Source organism: Hyperolius riggenbachi, chromosome 4 (assembly GCF_040937935.1).
Source record: "Hyperolius riggenbachi isolate aHypRig1 chromosome 4, aHypRig1.pri, whole genome shotgun sequence".
Lineage (NCBI taxonomy): Eukaryota > Metazoa > Chordata > Amphibia > Anura > Hyperoliidae > Hyperolius > Hyperolius riggenbachi.
Genome location: NC_090649.1, coordinates 120,894,491 through 120,914,374, shown reverse-complemented (window position 1 = coordinate 120,914,374; position 19,884 = coordinate 120,894,491). Strand labels below are relative to the sequence as shown.

The window sequence follows — 19,884 nt, the reverse complement described above, 5'->3', positions numbered from 1 at the left end:
ACAGTAGATGCTGCTGCATCAGTACAGTATATGCTATGCCTTGTCAACGGTGAGGCAGCTTCTCTCTCATGCCTCCTGTGCCTCCCCACCCCTCATGTACCAAGTACTCCAGATCACAGCTCCGAAAATGGGAAAAAAGTGCAGACCTGCACCCAGTAGACAGGCTCCTGTTCGAATCTGTCTGGAGCCATGTCCAAAAAATCACTGCGTCAGGGCCCCGCAATAGCCAGCGAAGGAGAAGCTGTAGGGCTGGTGCCCGTGTGAGGCTGAGGAGGAAGGGACTGCGATTAGCCATCCCTGCGGTCCTCCTCACAAATGTCTGCTCCCTCCCTAATAAGCTAAATGAACTGCGGCTCCTCAGCAACAAGAGAGAACTTGGCAGCAACACCCCAGTCTTCTGCTTCACGGAAACGTGGCTACAGGAAGATATCCCTGATAGCGCCCTACATCTCCCAGGTTACAGCCTCGTCCGAGCAGACTGACAGCACGCTCTCTGGTAAAAAGAAAGGAGGCGACATCTACTTCTACATCTGCTCCGCCTGGTGCTCGAACACCTCTGTACTAGCCAAGAAATGCTCCCCGGAACTTGAAATCCTTATTGACCTTGTCGTGGTGTACATCCCACCCGATGCCGACATCAAAACTGCTCTGAGTGACCTAAGCAACACTGTCATGCAGTGGGAGACATCCCTTCCAGACTCTGTTCTTCATCTTGGGCAATTCTTGTGTAAGTCAACCTTGGAAAAGAGCTCCCATGCTTCCATCAGCACATTACCTGCCCCACTAGGCACGCCAACACCCTAGATCACTGCTACACAGCCTTGAGAGACGCATACAAGGCCGTCCCGTGGGCAGCACTAGGCTTATCTTATCACTGCCTCATCCACCTAATACCCACCTACAGGAGGCGCCTGGAGACTGGTCCTAAAATCCAGCAAAGTATGGTCAGATGATGCTAAACTACAACTTCAAGCCTGCTTTGACTGCACGGACTGGAAGGCCCTGGAAGCACCAGATTTGGACAAGTGAGCAAACAACATATCCTCGTTCATCAGCTTCTGCGAGGACTATTGTATACCAATGAAGACTCACAAGCACTACCCGAACAACAAACCGTTGTTCTGTAACAAACTACGGCACCTGAGGAGGAGCAAGGAACTGGCGTACAAGGCTGGCAACCAGGAAGACTATAAGAGGGCAAGAAACACCCTAAACAGGAAACTGAGGGCCACAAAAAAAAACTATGCAGCAAAACTAGAACAGAACCTCTCCTCGAGAGACTCACGAGCCGTCTGGAAGGGGCTTAAGGCCGCCACAAACTATAAGCCCCCCTCTCAGCATGCAACTCCCAGCTTAGTGACTTCTATTGCAGATTTAAGAACCTGGCGGCACCAGCAGTGCCCCCAGAGCCTCCTGCCCACTTCTCTGACTTAGAGGTCCTGCAGCCAAGCCTACCTCCCCTGGCTGTGAACGAGGACGACATCCTGCAGCACCTGTCAAGGTTAAATATGAGGAAAGCCACAGGCCCAGACGGTGTGTCACCAGCTTGTCTGAAAACTTATGCACAGCAGCTAGCTCCTGTTCACTCTTCCATCTTCAACAAATCCATCCGGGAAGGCAAAGTTCCAGCGTGCTTCAAGAGGTCCACCATCATCCCTGTCGCCAAAAAACAGGGGGTCTCTGACCTCAACAGCTTTAGGCCGGTGGCTCTCACATCTGTCATCATGAAAACTTTTGAAAGCATGGTTCTGCCCCTCCTAAAACGCTCGACCGAGCACTGCTGGACCCCTTCCAGTTTGAGTACAGAGCGAACAGATCCACTGATGATGCCATAAACATTTTCCTGGAGCTTGTCAACGAACACCTAGATAGACCACATTCTTACGTCAGGATCCTCCTACTTGACTTCAGCTCGGCGTTTAACACCATTAGCCCCCAAATACTACAAGAGAACCTCACTGCCCTCAGGGTTCACCCCACCCTACGCCAGTGGATCACGGACTTCCTAAGCAACAGATCCCAGGCTGTCAAGCTGGACACTATTAGCTCGCAATCAGGGTCTACCAACACTGGGGCCCCTCAAGGTTGTGTTCTGTCACCATTCTTATTCTCCTTATATACCAACAATTGCAGGTCCACGACGAGCTCAGTCAAAGTCATCAAGTTTGCTGATGACACCACCATAGTTGGCTTCATCTCCGGCAATGATGAACGGGAATACCGAAACCAGGTTGACAGAATTTGCCACTGGTGCAGAGAGAACACCACAAAAACAGTAGAGATGATTGTTGATTTTAGAAGACACGCTCCCACCCCACCTCCAATCTGCATTGACGGCACTGTGGTGTAACGCGTGCCCTGAGCACGCCTCCTAGGCACCACAATCTCCAAGGACCTAACTTCGAAGACCAACACAACATCTACCGAGAAGAAAGCCCAGCAGAGGCTAATTTTCCTACGCCAACTGAAGAAGTTTGGGATGGCCCAGGAGCTTCTCACGATTTTCTACACAGTCACAATTGAATCTGTCCTCTGCTCCTCCATCCTGGTCTGGTATGCTGGCTCCTCCACCAGAGACAGACACAAACTACAGAGGGTCATAAGATCAGCTGAGAAAATCATTGGAAAACCACTACCCTCACTGGAGCAACTCTACAACTCCAGACTACGTTCCAGAGCTCTGGGGATCGTCAATGATCCATCTCACCCAGGATTCCACTTCTTCAGTCGGCTCTCCTTAAGTGGGCGATTCCGGTCCATCTACACCCGGACCACAAGACACAGGAACAGCTTTTCCCCCTCTGCTGTCAAATCTCTGAACTCTATGAACTCTCTCTCTTCATGCGCCCCATACAAGTAGCATTCGGTAGCACATGACTACACTCTGCATACGTGAGCTCGAACTCTGTGTTAATGTTAGTGTTGGGCGAACATCTAGATGTTCGGGTTCGGGCCGAACAGGCCGAACATGGCCGCGATGTTCGGGTGTTCGACCCGAACTCCGAACATAATGGAAGTCAATGGGGACCCGAACTTTTGTGGTTTGTAAAGCCCCCTTACATGCTACATACCCCAAATTTACAGGGTATGTGCACCTTGGGAGTGGGTACAAGAGGAAAAAAAAATTTAGCAAAAAGAGCTTATAGTTTTTGAGAAAATCGATTTTAAAGTTTCAAAGGGAAAACTGTCTTTTAAATGCGGGAAATGTCTGTTTTCTTTGCACAGGTAACATGTTTTTTGTCGGCATGCAGTCATAAATGTAATACATATAAGAGGTTCCAGGAAAAGGGACCGGTAACGCTAACCCAGCAGCAGCACACGTGATGGAACAGGAGGAGGCGCAGGAGGAGAAGGCCACGCTTTGTGAGACACAACAACCCAGGCCTTGCATGAGGGCAAGAAGCGTGCGGATAGCATGCTTTGTACCGCCATGCAGTCATAAATGTAATAAAGATAAGTGGTTCAATAAACAGGGACCACGCGGCAACGCTAACCCAGCAGCAGCAGACGTGATGGAACAGGAGGAGGCGCAGGAGGAGAAGGCCACGCTTTGTGAGACACAACAACCCAGGCCTTGCATGAGGGCAAGAAGCGTGCGGATAGCATGCTTTGTACCGCCATGCAGTCATAAATGTAATAAAGATAAGTGGTTCAATAAACAGGGACCACGCGGCAACGCTAACCCAGCAGCAGCAGACGTGATGGAACAGGAGGAGGCGCAGGAGGAGAAGGCCACGCTTTGTGAGACACAACAACCCAGGCCTTGCATGAGGGCAAGAAGCGTGCGGATAGCATGCTTTGTACCGCCATGCAGTCATAAATGTAATAAAGATAAGTGGTTCAATAAACAGGGACCACGCGGCAACGCTAACCCAGCAGCAGCAGACGTGATGGAACAGGAGGAGGCGCAGGAGGAGAAGGCCACGCTTTGTAAGACACAACAACCCAGGCCTTGCATGAGGGCAAGAAGCGTGCGGATATAGCAGCAATGCTTTTTGCCGCCATGCAGTCATAAATGTAATACAGATGAGAGGTTCAATAAACAGGGACCGGAAACGCTACACCATCCCAGATGTTCATTGGTCATGTTACTTGGTTGGGGTCCTGGAGTGTTGCGTAGTCATTTCCAATCCAGGATTGATTCATTTTAATTTGAGTCAGACGGTCTGCATTTTCTGTGGAGAGGCGGATACGCCGATCTGTGACGATGCCTCCGGCAGCACTGAAACAGCGTTCCGACATAACGCTGGCTGCCGGGCAAGCCAGCACCTCTATTGCGTACATTGCCAGTTCGTGCCAGGTGTCTAGCTTCGATACCCAATAGTTGAAGGGTGCAGATGGATTGTTCGACACAGCTACGTCATCTGACATGTAGTCCTTGACCATCTTCTCCAGGCGATCGGTGTTGGAGGTGGATCTGCATGCTTGCTGTTCAGTGGGCTGCTGCTGCATGGGTGTCAGAAAATTTTCCCACTCCAAGGACACTGCCGATACCGTTCCCTTTTGGGTACTAGCTGCGGCTTGCGTTGTTTGCTGCCCTCCTGGTCGTCCTGGGTTTGCGGAAGTCAGTCTGTCTGCGTACAACTGGCTAGAGGAGGGGGAGGATGTCAATCTCCTCTCTAAAGTCTCCACAAGGGCCTGCTGGTATTCTTCCATTTTGACCTGTCTGACTCTTTCTTCACGCAGTTTTGGAACATTGTGTTTGTACCGTGGATCCAGAAGGGTATAAACCCAGTAATTGGTGTTGTCCAGAATGCGCACAATGCGTGGGTCACGTTCAATGCAGTCTAGCATGAATTGAGCCATGTGTGCCAGAGTCCTACCAGAATCCTCATCATCCTCTTGTGAGCGTTGTGATAGTTGTTGTGATGCATCATAGTCGTCACCTTCCTCCTGGTCTGCTTCTGCTGACCATTCGCGTTGAATTGTGGAAGTCCAACGTGCACCGCTCTGGCCCTCGTCAGTGGTGGCATGAAATTCCTGCTCCAACTCCAGCTGTTCCTCCTCCTCTTCTTCGTCATAGCTGCTGGGGCCAGCGTTCCCTGAGGCGGATGGCCTGATGTTGGTACCATCACGCTGATCGTTTTCTCCTTCAGATTCCCCCAGTTGCATCATGACAGCTGTTTCCTTGATTTTTAACATCGACCTCTTCAGTAAACACAGCAGTGGTATGGTAATGCTGACTGAAGAGTTGTTACTGCTCACAAGCAACGTGGATTGCTCAAAATTTTGGAGGACTTGGCAGAGGTCCAACATGTTGGCCCAATCGGATCCACAGAAGCTTGGCAGCTGGCCGGATGCGCCTCGGTACTGCGCCGTCATGTACTGGACCACTGCACTCTTCTGCTCGCAAAAGCGGGCTAGCATGTGCAGCGTAGAATTCCAGCGCGTAGGGACATCACACAGCAAGCGATGGTGGGGGAGATTGAAGCGCTCCTGCATCTTGGCGAGTGCCCCCGAAGCAGTACTGGAATTTCTACAATGTTTGGCCACTCGACGCACCTTCAACAGAAGATCGGCCACGCCTGGGTATGTCCTCAGGAACCGCTGAACTACTAGGTTCATCACGTGCGCCAGGCAAGGGATGTGTGTCAGCTTAGCCAACCTTAAAGCGCGAATGAGATTACTCCCATTATCACACACAACCATGCCCGGTTTCAGGTCCAGCGGTGCCAGCCACAAATCCGTCTGTTCCTTTATTCCCCTCCAAATTTCCTCCCCTGTGTGCTGCTTATCCCCAAGGCAGATCAGCTTCAGCAACGCTTGCTGACGCATGCCAACAGCTGTGCTGCACTGCTTCCACGATCCTACTGCTGCTGGGTTAGCGTTTCCGGATGAGGTACAGCTTTGAGATGCGTTGGAGGAGAAGGAGTCAGAGAGGTAGCTGCTGCTGTTGTTATCCAGTGGGAGGGACGGCGGTGCAGCTGTTTGCGGCGTGGGCAACACCCGCGCCGTAGCAGGTGAGGAATCGCTGCCAGGCTCCACAAGGTTCACCCAGTGCGCGGTAAGGGAGATGTATCGACCCTGGCCGAACGCACTCGTCCAGGTGTCAGTGGTGAGGTGAACCTTGCAGGCAACGGCATTCTTCAAGCTTCGGGTTATTTTGCTGACCACGTGCTCATGCAACTCAGGCACTGCAGAGCGCGCAAAGTGGTAGCGGCTGGGAACCACGTAACGTGGGATGGCCACTGACATCATGCACTTGAAGCTGTTTGTCTCCACCACTCGATATGGCAGCATTTCGCAGGCCAGAAGCTTGGCTATGCTGGCTGTTACTGCCACGGCCCGGGGGTCATTTGCTGGCAATTTCCTCTTGCCCTCAAACATCTCTGACACAGACAACTGAACCGTAGCGCTGCACACGGAAGGGCTGTTGGTTGTTGTGTTTGATGAACACTGGGAGACCTCAAGAGCACTACTCCGGAAAGTGACAGTGTCAGCGTCGTCTGATGTTTGTGAATGTTGTGAACCACGCAATGGCTGGGCTACTGCTGCTGCTGAGGCGGGTCTGGTGGTGAGTCTGGTGAACCCAAGGGAGGCAGTGTTGTTGCTGGTACCCTGTCCTGACGCGTTTGCCCACAGAGTGGGATGTTTGGATAGCATGTGACGGCTCATGCTGGTGGTGGAGAGGTTGTTAATACTTTTCCCCCTGCTCAGGCGGGTCTTGCACACCTTGCAAATCGCCATGGTAACATCCTCAGTGCAGTCTTCAAAGAAAGCCCAGACTTTGGAGCACCTGCCTCCTTGCTGGCGATTTCTGTTTGCTCCTCTTTTGCCTCTCACTTGAACTTCCACGCTTGTGGTGCCTGAAATTGCGCGCCGCCTACCTTGTGGCACAAGGCGAACTCGTGCAGCAGTGGGTTCTTCAACAGACTCATCTGTGCTGTTGCTACGACGGCGATGTTCTCGTTCACAAACAAAATCTGGGTCTCTGTCCACATTGTCCATACCCTCCTCTTCCATCTCCTCAAACTCGTCATATGTCATTGTGGGGGGCCGCCGCCGTGGAGTAGAGCTCCCCACAACAACCTCTGCGCAGCACACTCCAACGTCGTCTTCCAGATCTTGTCGGCCGACCTCCTGCAATTGCAACCCCTCCTGCCCAACTTGCTCTGGGATTTGGGTTTCCGAGTCCTCCTCGGACTCGCCTTGTATTTCAGTGCGCGGTGCATTTCCCACAGTTAACGGTTGTGAATCCAGGCACAACATTTCTGGCTGTTCCTCCATTGACCTTTGAAAGGTGGAAGTTTGTTGGGCTGGGAATAGCTCCTGCGAATCCCCCATTGTGTCCTGAGGTAATTCATCGGACTGGTTATCTGGCAGTTGTGTGCGTGGTGTCGCTGCCGGTTGTGTCAGCTTTGTGCCCACTGGCTCCTTGTAACTGGCTGAGGACTCGGACCTCGTGTGTGATGTGCTGGTGCTGCTTAACCCACTGCTGGACGCTTGAGAGGTCATCCAAGTAATTATCTGGTCCTGTTCTTTTGGATTTGTGAGGGTTGTTGTCCTGGACAACATGGGCGGTATTGAGTGGGTTTTCTTGGGTGCTCCCCTGTGGCCTGTACGTGAACCGTCAGAGGAAACACCTCTTCCCTTGCCCCTCCCTCTTTCACCGGATTTCTTCCTCATTTCACTTATCCTTACAGTACACGCTGACTGGCAGCAGTACAGTGGCAGTACAGAAATGCTATACAGTACCACTATTCCCAGCAGCGACACAGAGCACAATGCTATACAGTGACGGGTGAGCGGTGTACCACTATTCCCAGCAGCGACACAGAGCACAATGCTATACAGTGGCGGGTGAGCGGTGTACTACTATTCCCAGCAGACACAGAACAGTAAACAGAATGCTATATAGTGTGGCTGAGCGAGCGGTGTACCACTATTCCCAGCAGACACAGAACAGTAAACAGAATGCTATATAGTGTGGCTGAGCGAGCGGTGTACCACTATTCCCAGCAGACACAGAACAGTAAACAGAATGCTATATAATGTGGCTGAGCGAGGTACACAGAGTGGCAGTAAACAGAATGCTATATAGTGTGGCTGAGCGAGCGGTGTACTACTATTCCCAGCAGACACAGAACAGTAAACAGAATGCTATATAGTGTGGCTGAGCGAGCGGTGTACTACTATTCCCAGCAGACACAGAACAGTAAACAGAATGCTATATAGTGTGGCTGAGCGAGCGGTGTACCACTATTCCCAGCAGACACAGAACAGTAAACAGAATGCTATATAATGTGGCTGAGCGAGGTACACAGAGTGGCAGTAAACAGAATGCTATATAGTGTGGCTGAGCGAGCGGTGTACTACTATTCCCAGCAGACACAGAACAGTAAACAGAATGCTATATAGTGTGGCTGAGCGAGCGGTGTACTACTATTCCCAGCAGACACAGAACAGTAAACAGAATGCTATATAGTGTGGCTGAGCGAGCGGTGTACTACTATTCCCAGCAGACACAGAACAGTAAACAGAATGCTATATAGTGTGGCTGAGCGAGCGGTGTACCACTATTCCCAGCAGACACAGAACAGTAAACAGAATGCTATATAATGTGGCTGAGCGAGGTACACAGAGTGGCAGTAAACAGAATGCTATATAGTGTGGCTGAGCGAGCGGTGTACTACTATTCCCAGCAGACACAGAACAGTAAACAGAATGCTATATAGTGTGGCTGAGCGAGCAGGGTACTACTATTCCCAGCAGACACAGAACAGTAAACAGAATGCTATATAGTGTGGCTGAGCGAGCGGTGTACCACTATTCCCAGCAGACACAGAACAGTAAACAGAATGCTATATAATGTGGCTGAGCGAGGTACACAGAGTGGCAGTAAACAGAATGCTATATAGTGTGGCTGAGCGAGCGGTGTACTACTATTCCCAGCAGACACAGAACAGTAAACAGAATGCTATATAGTGTGGCTGAGCGAGCGGTGTACTACTATTCCCAGCAGACACAGAACAGTAAACAGAATGCTATATAGTGTGGCTGAGCGAGCGGTGTACCACTATTCCCAGCAGACACAATACAGTAAACAGAATGCTATATAATGTGGCTGAGCGAGGTACACAGAGTGGCAGTAAACAGAATGCTATATAGTGTGGCTGAGCGAGCGGTGTACTACTATTCCCAGCAGACACAGAACAGTAAACAGAATGCTATATAGTGTGGCTGAGCGAGCGGTGTACCACTATTCCCAGCAGACACAGAACAGTAAACAGAATGCTATATAGTGTGGCTGAGCGAGCGGTGTACCACTATTCCCAGCAGACACAGAACAGTAAACAGAATGCTATATAATGTGGCTGAGCGAGGTACACAGAGTGGCAGTAAACAGAATGCTATATAGTGTGGCTGAGCGAGCGGTGTACTACTATTCCCAGCAGACACAGAACAGTAAACAGAATGCTATATAGTGTGGCTGAGCGAGCGGTGTACTACTATTCCCAGCAGACACAGAACAGTAAACAGAATGCTATATAGTGTGGCTGAGTGAGGTACACAGAGTGGCAGTAAACAGAATGCTGAGCGAGCGGTGTACTACTATTCCCAGCAGCGACACAATGACAGGGGGGACCCTGGCTAGCGTGGCTGGAGCGCGAACTACCCTGCCTGCCTACCCAAAGCTAAACCCACAGACAAATGGCGGAGATATGACGTGGTTCGGGTATTTATTTACCCGAAACACGTGACAGTTCAGGCAATCAGAGCGCGTTCGGGTCCGAACCACGTGACCCGTTCGGCCAATCACAGCGCTAGCCGAACGTTCGGGGAACGTTCGGCCATGCGCTCTTAGTTCGGCCATGTGGCCGAACGGTTTGGCCGAACACCATTAGGTGTTCGGCCGAACTCGAACATCACCCGAACAGGGTGATGTTCTGCAGAACCCGAACAGTGGCGAACACTGTTCGCCCAACACTAGTTAATGTTTATGTTTTGTACTCTTATTGTATTGTATGTCCTGTTCCACACTAGCCCTGTACATGCCAAACCCAATTCCGAGCACAACCCAGTCGTTCTTGGCAAAATAAAGTTTCTTGATTCTTGCATCATAAGGAGAATAAAAGGTTGTGGCATGCAGTAGTATGTGTGTGCCCCCCACACCCAACACACACACACCAAAATATCAGTTAGAGTAGGATTTCTGTCATTTGTTCTGCATGGTGGAATCTGTGCTTGTTTTTTTGGAATATTCAAGAGAAGAAGGAACACCAGTTTTTAAGTATTTTAGTAAATTCACCACAACTATCCCTACTCAACATAGGGGCATAACCATGACCATGGTAGACTAAAATACTGTTCTATAAATCAGGAGAAGGAGAGGTCCGCTATGTATATAATGTTTTCTAAAAGTAAAATCTGGTAAATGATTTAGGATACAATGGCCCATATGCAATTCACTTTTTCTCCTGGGTTTTCTCCTGGGTGATATTTTTAAACTTGTCAATTAAATGCCTTTTATGCCACCAGAAAGCAAGAAAATACTCCTAAAAAAAATGATTGTATTTTTTCATTTACTTTTTGGTACTTTTTCATTTGAAAAGTGCTGGAAAGTTATTTTAAATAGAAGATGAAAAATTATCTTCTTGGAGAAAGCTCAGGTGAAAAAGTTAATTGCATATGGCCCAATGAATGAAGTGTACATAACTACCTACAGCAGATTGTCAGATAAGTGTGCTGCAATTAAAAAGGAATGAGTCTGCTTGTTTCTTGTAATGGAAAATTTCTCTGGAAAAATAAAAAAAGGAATGAGTCTTGTTCTCACTGCTGTCCTCCTGTTTCTATGTTTCAGGCTGGAACTAATGGCTACATGGCCCCAGAAATGTTGAAAGATGAGAAATACTCCTACCCCGTTGACTGGTTTTCTCTAGGCTGTAGTGTGTATGAAATGATTGCAGGACTAACACCATTCAAAGACATAAAGGAAAAAGTAACCAAGGAAGAGGTGAGACGAAGGACGCTGGAGGACGAGGTTGTTTTTCACCATCCAGGCTTCCCTGAGGAGTTGAAGGATTTCTGCAGACTTCTACTAGCCAAGAAACCTGAGGAGCGACTGGGCAATAGGTAATAAGATCACCTACACCACATATGCAGATAATGTTCAGGTGCAATGCAGAGGAATATGCTGGTGGTTAATCTGGGTGCCAGGCATCTAATTTGGATACTGGCACTTGGCTGTTGTATAGCCAATTGTCAGCTATTGGCTACAGTACATCAGTTGGGCAACATAGTTTGGCTTTTCTAATGCCAAGTGCAATCATCTATAGGAATACCCCATAACCTTCTTGAGTACAAAGCACTAAGAGTGGTGGGGTGGGAATCTCAACATAATAGGGGGACTATGGATCATCACAGAGTATACCAGCACTTTGCATACAGAGTTAAGTGGAAAGAACAAATGCAACAGGAAGCAGGACATTGCTGACAACATTTGAAATAAAGAACCTAGCCAGAGCCATAGATTCTTCAATGTAGTCTTCTAGGGTACCTAACCTGACCCCCTCCTCCTTTGATCTACCTACTTGTTGGCATATTGATTGCAGGGTGAAATCTAAAAAGAACAGATGCAGGTACCAGTCTTCAGTTTTGGGTTCTTTATTTTGTAGATGTTCATAGATCATAGATGCCATTCAACTCCTATTAGAATTATTTTGCTATGAAAGCATAAGGAAAGTTCGTGTTAAAAGCTATTAAAGCCTGAAGCGGAGGTCTTACAACTCTCTGAAAAGACGGTCAGCACTTGTGAAATGTATGGCCACCCCTCGCCACTCTGGCAAGAACCAATCCATGGAACTTCTCTGCAGCCGACACACCTCAAGATAAGCCAGGGTTCCTCAGTAGCATATAAACCTTAAAACACAACAAGAGAATCCAATCACGTAAAACGTATCAATTTATTGTTTAAAATCTATGTTTACACATCAATTTAGATGTAACAATAAAACAGATGACAGCTGAGTTAGGAGCCACTGGCTTACAGGCTGCCTAATCACGTATTGTTGGGGCCATCTTAAGCACACTAATGCTGGGAATACACGTTTCGTTTTTGCCTTCGTTTAAACCTTCGTTTCGATTGTGCCTTTTGTCCTTTTCGATCCCGAAATAATCGACCGTACGGTTAATATCACCACCCACGGTTTCGTTTTTTTTTTTTCGATTCTGATGGTTTCGTTTTTCCAATGATCGAAGGCTGAAAAGAAACGAAACGTAGTACAGGGACGGACGGCATAAACGAATATATAATCGATCTGAATTCTGAACAGCCATCAAGCCTACCAATGGCTCGATTAGATGGATAAAGAGAGATAATATCAAACATGTTCGATCACTAGTCGTTCGTTTTTGGGGTCTATTAATCGAAACTATAATGAGATTATGACTATTTTCACATACGTTTTCAACACTCGATTCGTTTACCGAACGAATCGAAGGCTAAAACGAAGGCAAAAACGAAACGTGTATTCCCAGCATAAGTCCTGTGCTTGGTAAATATTGTTTAGATTCCATGGTAAATAGGCAAACAACCTCTACAACCCTTCTGGAAAGGCAAATGCTGCAGATGAACACCGGTACATGGAGAGGATTAATAACCTAACAGTGTGCCCAATACAAATGAAATGAATGTACAACTACATGTTTTAAAATATGGAAGAGTAGATGTATAGAGATCTGTGCAAAAGTATAGAGCTGACAAGAGATTGGTAGATACTTCCCCAGCACAGAGCCAATACTTGACCCACTTTCACTTCCTCCCTCTGCTACCTCATGTTACACTCAGGGCATATTCATAGTGGGACGTTGCTTTTTTAATGCGACGTTAAAGTCGCAATGAGTCTGGGTTTAGAGGTAACGCACTGCAAACAGTAAGTTACCACAACGCAACATTTTTCAACACGATGTTAAAGTTGCACTGTGATCGGCCCATAGGATTATCATTGCACTGCGGTAAACTGCGTTATAAGACTTTATAACGCAACTCTGCAACGTGTCACTGTGAATGCGACCTGAATCCAAGGTTCCAATCAGGATGAGTTTGCGTAGTTTCCCCATTTTTCTTTGCCTGGTTTTCCTGTAGAACACTATTGCCTGTGTCTTCTAACCTAGCATTCTCTCTTATAGATCCAAAGATGATGACCCAAGAAAACATAAATTTTTCAGTTCAATAAACTTCCCTAGACTGGAGGCTGGAATGATTGACCCTCCGTTTGTCCCAGACCCATCTGTGGTCTATGCCAAAGACATTGCTGATATCGCTGATTTCTCTGAGGTCAAAGGGATTGAGTTTGATGAGAAAGATGCCAAATTCTTCAAGAAGTTTGCAACGGGTGCCGTGCCAGTCAGCTGGCAGCAAGAGATCATTGATACAGGACTCTTTGATGAGCTCAATGACCCAAACAGGCAAAGCACTGGCAGATACATGTATGGCGGGGGTGAGAGAAAGTCAGGAGTATGCTCAATAATATAATCAATGTTCAGTGTACAATAGTGGTGAAATGGGACATATTTTAAGCAGTTTCCTACAGTTTGAAGATTTCACTAGCTATCTGCAGGTTGCCTTTGCATCAAGCTGTGATGTCTACAAAGCAAAGCTAAAGTTATCACTGGAATGTTCCATTGTACTTTTTAAGGGTTTCATTGACTAGTTGTCTGCAATAACTAACAAGTTAAAGTGGACCTGAACTCAGAACGCCCTCTCTGCTCTAAAAAAATTGCAACAGCTTAATAACCTTTAAATAACAGTAATTACAATATTACAATAAATCTTCAGTGTGTCTACTTCCTGCTTTCATGGAAGCAGACATAGGGTTAACATCCTGAGTTTACAAATTAGCTGCTCTGCAGAGACAGTCAGCTGACACAGCTGAAAGATCAAATTACACTTGTGATTAGTTGCAGGGCTGGCCTTAGGTTTCACAGCGCCCTGAGCGAAACCTGATTTTTGTGCCCCCCCTTCATCCTCTTCACGCATGCGCGCTCACACATGCACTCATACAGGCCCATATGCAATTCATCTTTTCTCCCGAGACATCTCCTAGGACAGTGGTTAGCAACCTTTTTGACGTCGTGACACATCACGCCAAATGCTCAGATCTCTGTAACACATCACATATGTATTATAGAAAACATACTATTAATAACCACGAATGGATGGAAAGAGTGCATTATCCTGAATATACTTAAAAATGAAGGCTAGAACCTTTCAGGAATATTAATAAAAACAATCAGTGGGATAGTTAGCCGCCCCCCCCCCCCCCCCGTTTGAATGATAGCACAGCACCGACAATTTGCACCACGCGTTATAGCAGCAGTACGCCCCCCCTTTAAAAAAACAAACCCCGATCTCATGTGTAGGTGCCCTCAGTATAGGTTGCCAGGCATAGGTGCCCCCAGTATAGGAAGTCAGTTGAAGGTCTCCATCCCCCCATAGGTAGCCAGGCGTAGGTGCTTCCAGTATAGGTAGCCATGTGTTGGTGCCCTCAGTAAAGGTAGCCAGCTATAGGTGCCCCCAGTATAGGAAATCAGGTGTAGGTGCCCTCAGTATAGGTAACCAGCTATTAGGCGCCCCCTTGGAAGCCGGCGCCCTGAGCGACCTCTCTGGTCGCACAGGTCAAAGGCCGGCTATGATTAGTTGCAGATAAGGGGTAATTGAACTGGCTAAACTCTCTTAATACATGCAGGGTGCATTTGTCTATGTTTTCCTTCTGTCCTGTGCAAGAGTTCAGGTCCACTTTAATTAGCTAGCTGTCAGGCAACTGAGCCTACCAGTGACAGTGCAGATGGGGAATTTTATGTCACTTTAGTGGCTACAGAAAATAACAAAAATCGTGTCCATGCACAATTTAGAAAAATATTACTTTCAAAACAAAAATATGACAGTATATAAAGTATATGTCTACAAACAATATTAACAAGTCAACAAGTAAAAGTAAAAAAAAAAAATTGCAAAACTGTAGTATTGAGTATTTGTATAACTTTACAGCAAAATCCTAAAAACCTTTGAGAAAGAATGATACCATTTATTGGCTTACCCAGTAGATTGAAAAAAGTAAGCTTTTGAAACCCTTTCAATTTGTTCCTCTGGTCTGGTGGAGAAACCTGGCTTTGAAAAGTTTGGTTTTGCAGTGTATTGAGTTACCCGCAACACACACAATTTGCTCACTCCCAGCTAAAGCACTTTTCTACCTTTATCTGGTCAGCAGGCGCCAGTCAGCCAATCGGGTGTACTATCATACACTCTTTGCCTGCCATACTAAATCTAGCAGGAATTGCAAAATTAGCATTCAGGTGGGAGGCTTCAGTGTTGGACGTAATCGTAGATTACATCTTTTACAGGGGCGCCCCGTGTAGGCATCTCTCACACGGCCCCCTCCCTAACCACTCACCTGTCAACCGCAACCTGGAAGCTGCAAAAAAAACCTTAAAATCACAAACACTGGTTCGCCCGACAACCAGGGGTCCCAGTCTCTCTCACTGGCTGGGGCCCCCAAACCACCATGCGATACCCAGAGGGAAGTCCAGGGCTCGTTCGCACTTCCCTCTGGGTATCGCATGGTGGTTTGGGGGCCCCAGCCAGTGAGAGAGACTGGGGCCCCCGACTGTTGTGCGAACCAGTGTTTGTGGTATTGAGTTACCCCAAAGCTTTTGCTTTAATTGATGCAGGCCTGGTCCGCCCATGATGCCAAGTGAGGCGACTTCCTCAGGCGGCAGAAGTCTGGGGGCAGCACCAGGCAGAAACAGGAAGTGAAGAGAGTGCCTGGCCAACCTATACTGGGCTTGATTTACTAAAAGCTTTGCACGTGCAAACTAGGGTGTTAAGTGGTTTGCACGGCAAAGCTGTTTCTGATTGTGTGCTATTTTAGCGTGCGTAAAAGTTTGCACGCGTAAAGTTTTGCGCACACCACTTTGCGTACAAAATCAGCCGCTTCACGTGCAAAATATGCTTACCATGCTACTTACCACGTGAAGCGGCTGATTTTGCACGAGAAGCGGTGCGCGCAAAAACTTTGCTCGCGAAGCGCGAAACTTAAGGCACGCAAACTTTGCGCGCATATTAGCGCATGCAAAGCCAGTTTTCACGTGCTAAGTGGCTTTTCACTGGCGTGCTAACACTTAGCACGCTTTAGAGAATCAAGCCCACTGGGGGCAACTGTACCTGGCTAACCTAAACTGGGCTTGATTCACTAAAGCGTGCTAAGTGTTAGCACGCCAGTGAAAAGCCACTTAGCACATGCAAACTGGCTTTGCACGCACTAATATGCATGCACAAGTTTGCAGCGTAAAGTTTTGCGATTTGCACACAAAGTTTTGCACGCACCGCTTCGCATGCAAAATCAGCCACTTTGCGTGCTAAGTAGCGTGATAAGCATACATTGCACACGAAGCGGCTGATTTTGCACACGAATCGCAAACTTTTACGCAAACCTTTACACGCGCTAAAATAGCACGCAATCAGAAACAGCTTTGCCGTGCAAACTACTTAGCACCCTAGTGCAAAGCTTTTAGGCCTGCTAACTGTGTTAGCACGGTTTAGTAAATCAAGCCCACTAGGGGCGAATGTACCTAGGCACCAATACTGGGGTCACCTATAGCTGGCTACTTACCTATACTGAGGGTGTTTTTTGGAGGGCTCACCTCAGTTTAAGACTCAGTCGGTATCCCCCAGGGTCCACCTCCTCCCACCTCAGCTATCAGTAATGTTACTCCCATTGGTTTGTGGACAAAGAAGTGGTGCAGGGCTTTAGACAGACAAGTTACAGTCAACTCATTGTAGACAGAGGATTATAGCATCCCTGATCACGCAAGAAATAATCTGCCGTATGGCAATGGTACAAGAGAGTCACCTCGTGGTACTTGGACTTAAGTGTCACTTTACAAATGCTATGTAGGTTTGTTTTAGGAGTTATTTTCTCAGGCTCTTTTGAAGTATAAATATAAAAAAAAAGAAAAATAAATATAAATAATTTCTATGCTTATCCATATATTTTATTTACATTTCTTACAGATACAGTATATGTACATTGTATTTAAATACTTGTAGAGTTCTGTGCCGTAGCCTTTCTAAGCATCCTTACCCATAAAATGCCCATAAGGTGAGAACTACTAGCATGACAGGTTGAGCTGCAGAAGTGCTTAGCAGTGCCTGAAGTAGTATTGAGATTGTTGCTCTCCTGACCCCCACCATAAGCCACCTCCCCTAAAAGAAGTAGCAGTGCATTATGATAGTATGGATATAAATAGCACATGCAATCAGCTCTTGTATTTCTCTGCCTTCACAGAGTACACAATATATACCATAATTAAAAGGCAATGACAAAAAAAGTAAGAACCCAGTATCTTGCCATTTGTAGCTGGCTGAGTACGAGCTGCTTCCCGGTTTTCTCCTGAAAACAAATGACCTCTTCCGAACCCCTGTACAAGTACTTTAGGTTGGCATCAGGCTGCGTAGCATAGCCCCACATGTTGCTGGTAGACAGGCATATCATTTCAAACTCGTGGAAGGTTCAGTGCTGCTGACTTTTCTATCACATCTACATCCAGCCCAACTCGGCCACAGTCAGCTACCAATAGTGGTCCTTCACTCATCTAAGCTAAAGTGGCAAAACAGAAGTCATATTAGTTTCCTACTTGCTTACCCTTTAGTGGTGTCAGTTTATAAAGATACCTCCTCTGTGAGTCTCAATGGGTCCCCATTATGGCCCACACTTTCGGGTAGTAGAAGTGCAGACAGGCCACTCTCTAGTGTCATCTTTTGGCCTCTAGTGGTGCAAAGGCCAATCGGTGGTCATTTGGGGAGAACTGGAGCAGGATCTCCCCCTTCTACTATAGGATTCACAGGTGAACTATTTTTTAGCAGGAATATAAGGGTAAGTAAGGGCTGCAAAAATTCCAATCCAATTTGATCCAGTTACTGAATGTTAGTATCCAGATACGTGGACCGAATTGAGTTGAACTTACTGAAGTACAGTATAAATATGCAGAGTCACTGGAGATAACGAAAGTCCAGCACATCACCATAAAGAGTCTTAAATCTGCTTAACTAACTCCTCACTTGCACCAATAGCTGCATAAACTATCCCTCATCCAGTTGGTTAAGTGGTACTCACAGTTACATGGTTTATGTTATGAGGAGAGAGGCTGAATACGACCCTCATTGCAGCCCCACCTCTCTTGCAGCTAAGAGCCTATCCTTTGACACCCAGTTACTAGGTAGGCGTGGCTGAAGTGAGATTCGCTGTCAGACCCATAACATGGACAATGTCTCCTAGGGTCTGATATGTTCCAGGAGCCTGAGGTGCGGGGAATGTTAGGTGGCTGCAAGCTGTTGGCATTGAGAGGTATGTGACCATCAACAGATTTCAATAAATTTCATTTTGAAGATGAACTAGAGCTTTAAAGTGTACCGGTAGGAAAAAGGTGCCCCAACTTGGTACCCAGCTAAACAAAGCAAAGTCTCTGGATAATCCCTTCCTCCTCCACCAGCCTGTTCCAGGGCTGTTCCCTCCCCAAAACCCTTGTCAAGGGGTTGTCCATTGCTTGCGCATGTGCAGTAGCACGGATCCGGGAAAAAGCTGAGCCCAATTGGGTCCGTCGTACTGTGCAAGACACCTGCACAGTACCACGGACCTGATTGAGCTTGGTTTTCCGCCAAAGTCTAATGCTTCATACACACTTGAGATAAAAGTCTTTGGAAAAGGCAAGATCACAGACCAATTTTACCCCTTTTCATGTAGTATGAGAGCAACACTCTACACAGTTTATTCTATGGAGCTGCACTCCCCATCAAATAAAATCTTTGCAGGATGCTGCACACAAAGATGCCCGTACACACTCAAAAGATCATTATCTGCAAAAGATCTGTTCCTGCAAAAGATCCATTCCTGCAAAATGCATTCATAGTCTATGATATCTGCAGATCCTCATACACACTTGGTTTAACAGACAATCATCTGCAGATCAGATCCACCAGGATGGATTTTCAGATCTGCAGATGATTGCCAGATATGCAGATGAAGTCTGTTAAACCAAGTGTGTATGAGGATCTGCAGATGTCATAGACTATGAATGCATTTTGCAGGAATGGATATTTTGCAGGAACAGATCTTTTGCAGATAATGATATTTTGTGTCTGTACAGCATCTTTGTGTGCAGCATCTTGCAAAGATTTTATCTGATGGGGAGTTCAGCTCCATAGAATAGACTGTGTAGAGTGTTGCTCTCATACTACATGGAATGGGGTAAAATTGCTCTGTGATCTTGCCTTTTCCAAAGACTTTTATCTCAAGTGTGTATGAAGCATAAGCGTGTCCGTGCTACTGTGCAGGCGTCACTCGGCACCTGAGAGCTTGGGTGTCTCAGTGCTGGAACGGTCTGCAGAGGAGGATGGGGGAAGCCTATGGAGGATCCAGGAGGCTTCCCTCTCCTGAGGTATCTATCTTTTTAGTGTGCGTGGCCATCTTTAAAGCACAGACAGGGCTAGAACTTTGCATGCCTGTCAGAGTCCAGCTTCAGCAGCAGATATTTAAAGGCAGAAATTATAAAAAGGCAGAGGGTTGCAGACGTAAAAAAACAAATCAAAAAGGCAAATCATACCTAATGTCTTCTTTTTGAAGTATACAATGCTGTAATCTGGTCTTATTAAGAGATGACTGGCAACTGCTGATAAAATATGGTCCCATGTACAAGAGATAGATTATTACCAAAATAACCCTATGCTTGTCAGTCCAATTGGACATGTGTTTGTGACAAACTTTTATAAAGCCTCTTGTGTCTCAGTGTCTTGGATTATTATGGCGTGTTACACCTTAATGCCTGGACTTATACATTTACACACACAAAAGTGTATTTGTTTTTTTTATTAAAAGAAGATTGAGAACA

General features: G+C 46.9%; 1 protein-coding gene across 1 annotated transcript in view; it reads left to right on the top strand.

Annotated features, from left to right (window-relative positions):
• Positions 1-14,957, top strand: part of GRK7 (G protein-coupled receptor kinase 7) — a 61,998-nt gene extending 47,041 nt beyond the window's left edge. The window contains exons 3-4 of the mRNA XM_068280480.1: positions 10,802-11,073; positions 13,129-14,957. Of these exons, the coding sequence (XP_068136581.1) occupies positions 10,802-11,073; positions 13,129-13,474 (618 nt within the window). The 3' untranslated portion in view covers positions 13,475-14,957. The remainder of the gene's footprint in view (positions 1-10,801; positions 11,074-13,128) is intronic.
• Positions 14,958-19,884: the final 4,927 nt, after the last annotated feature.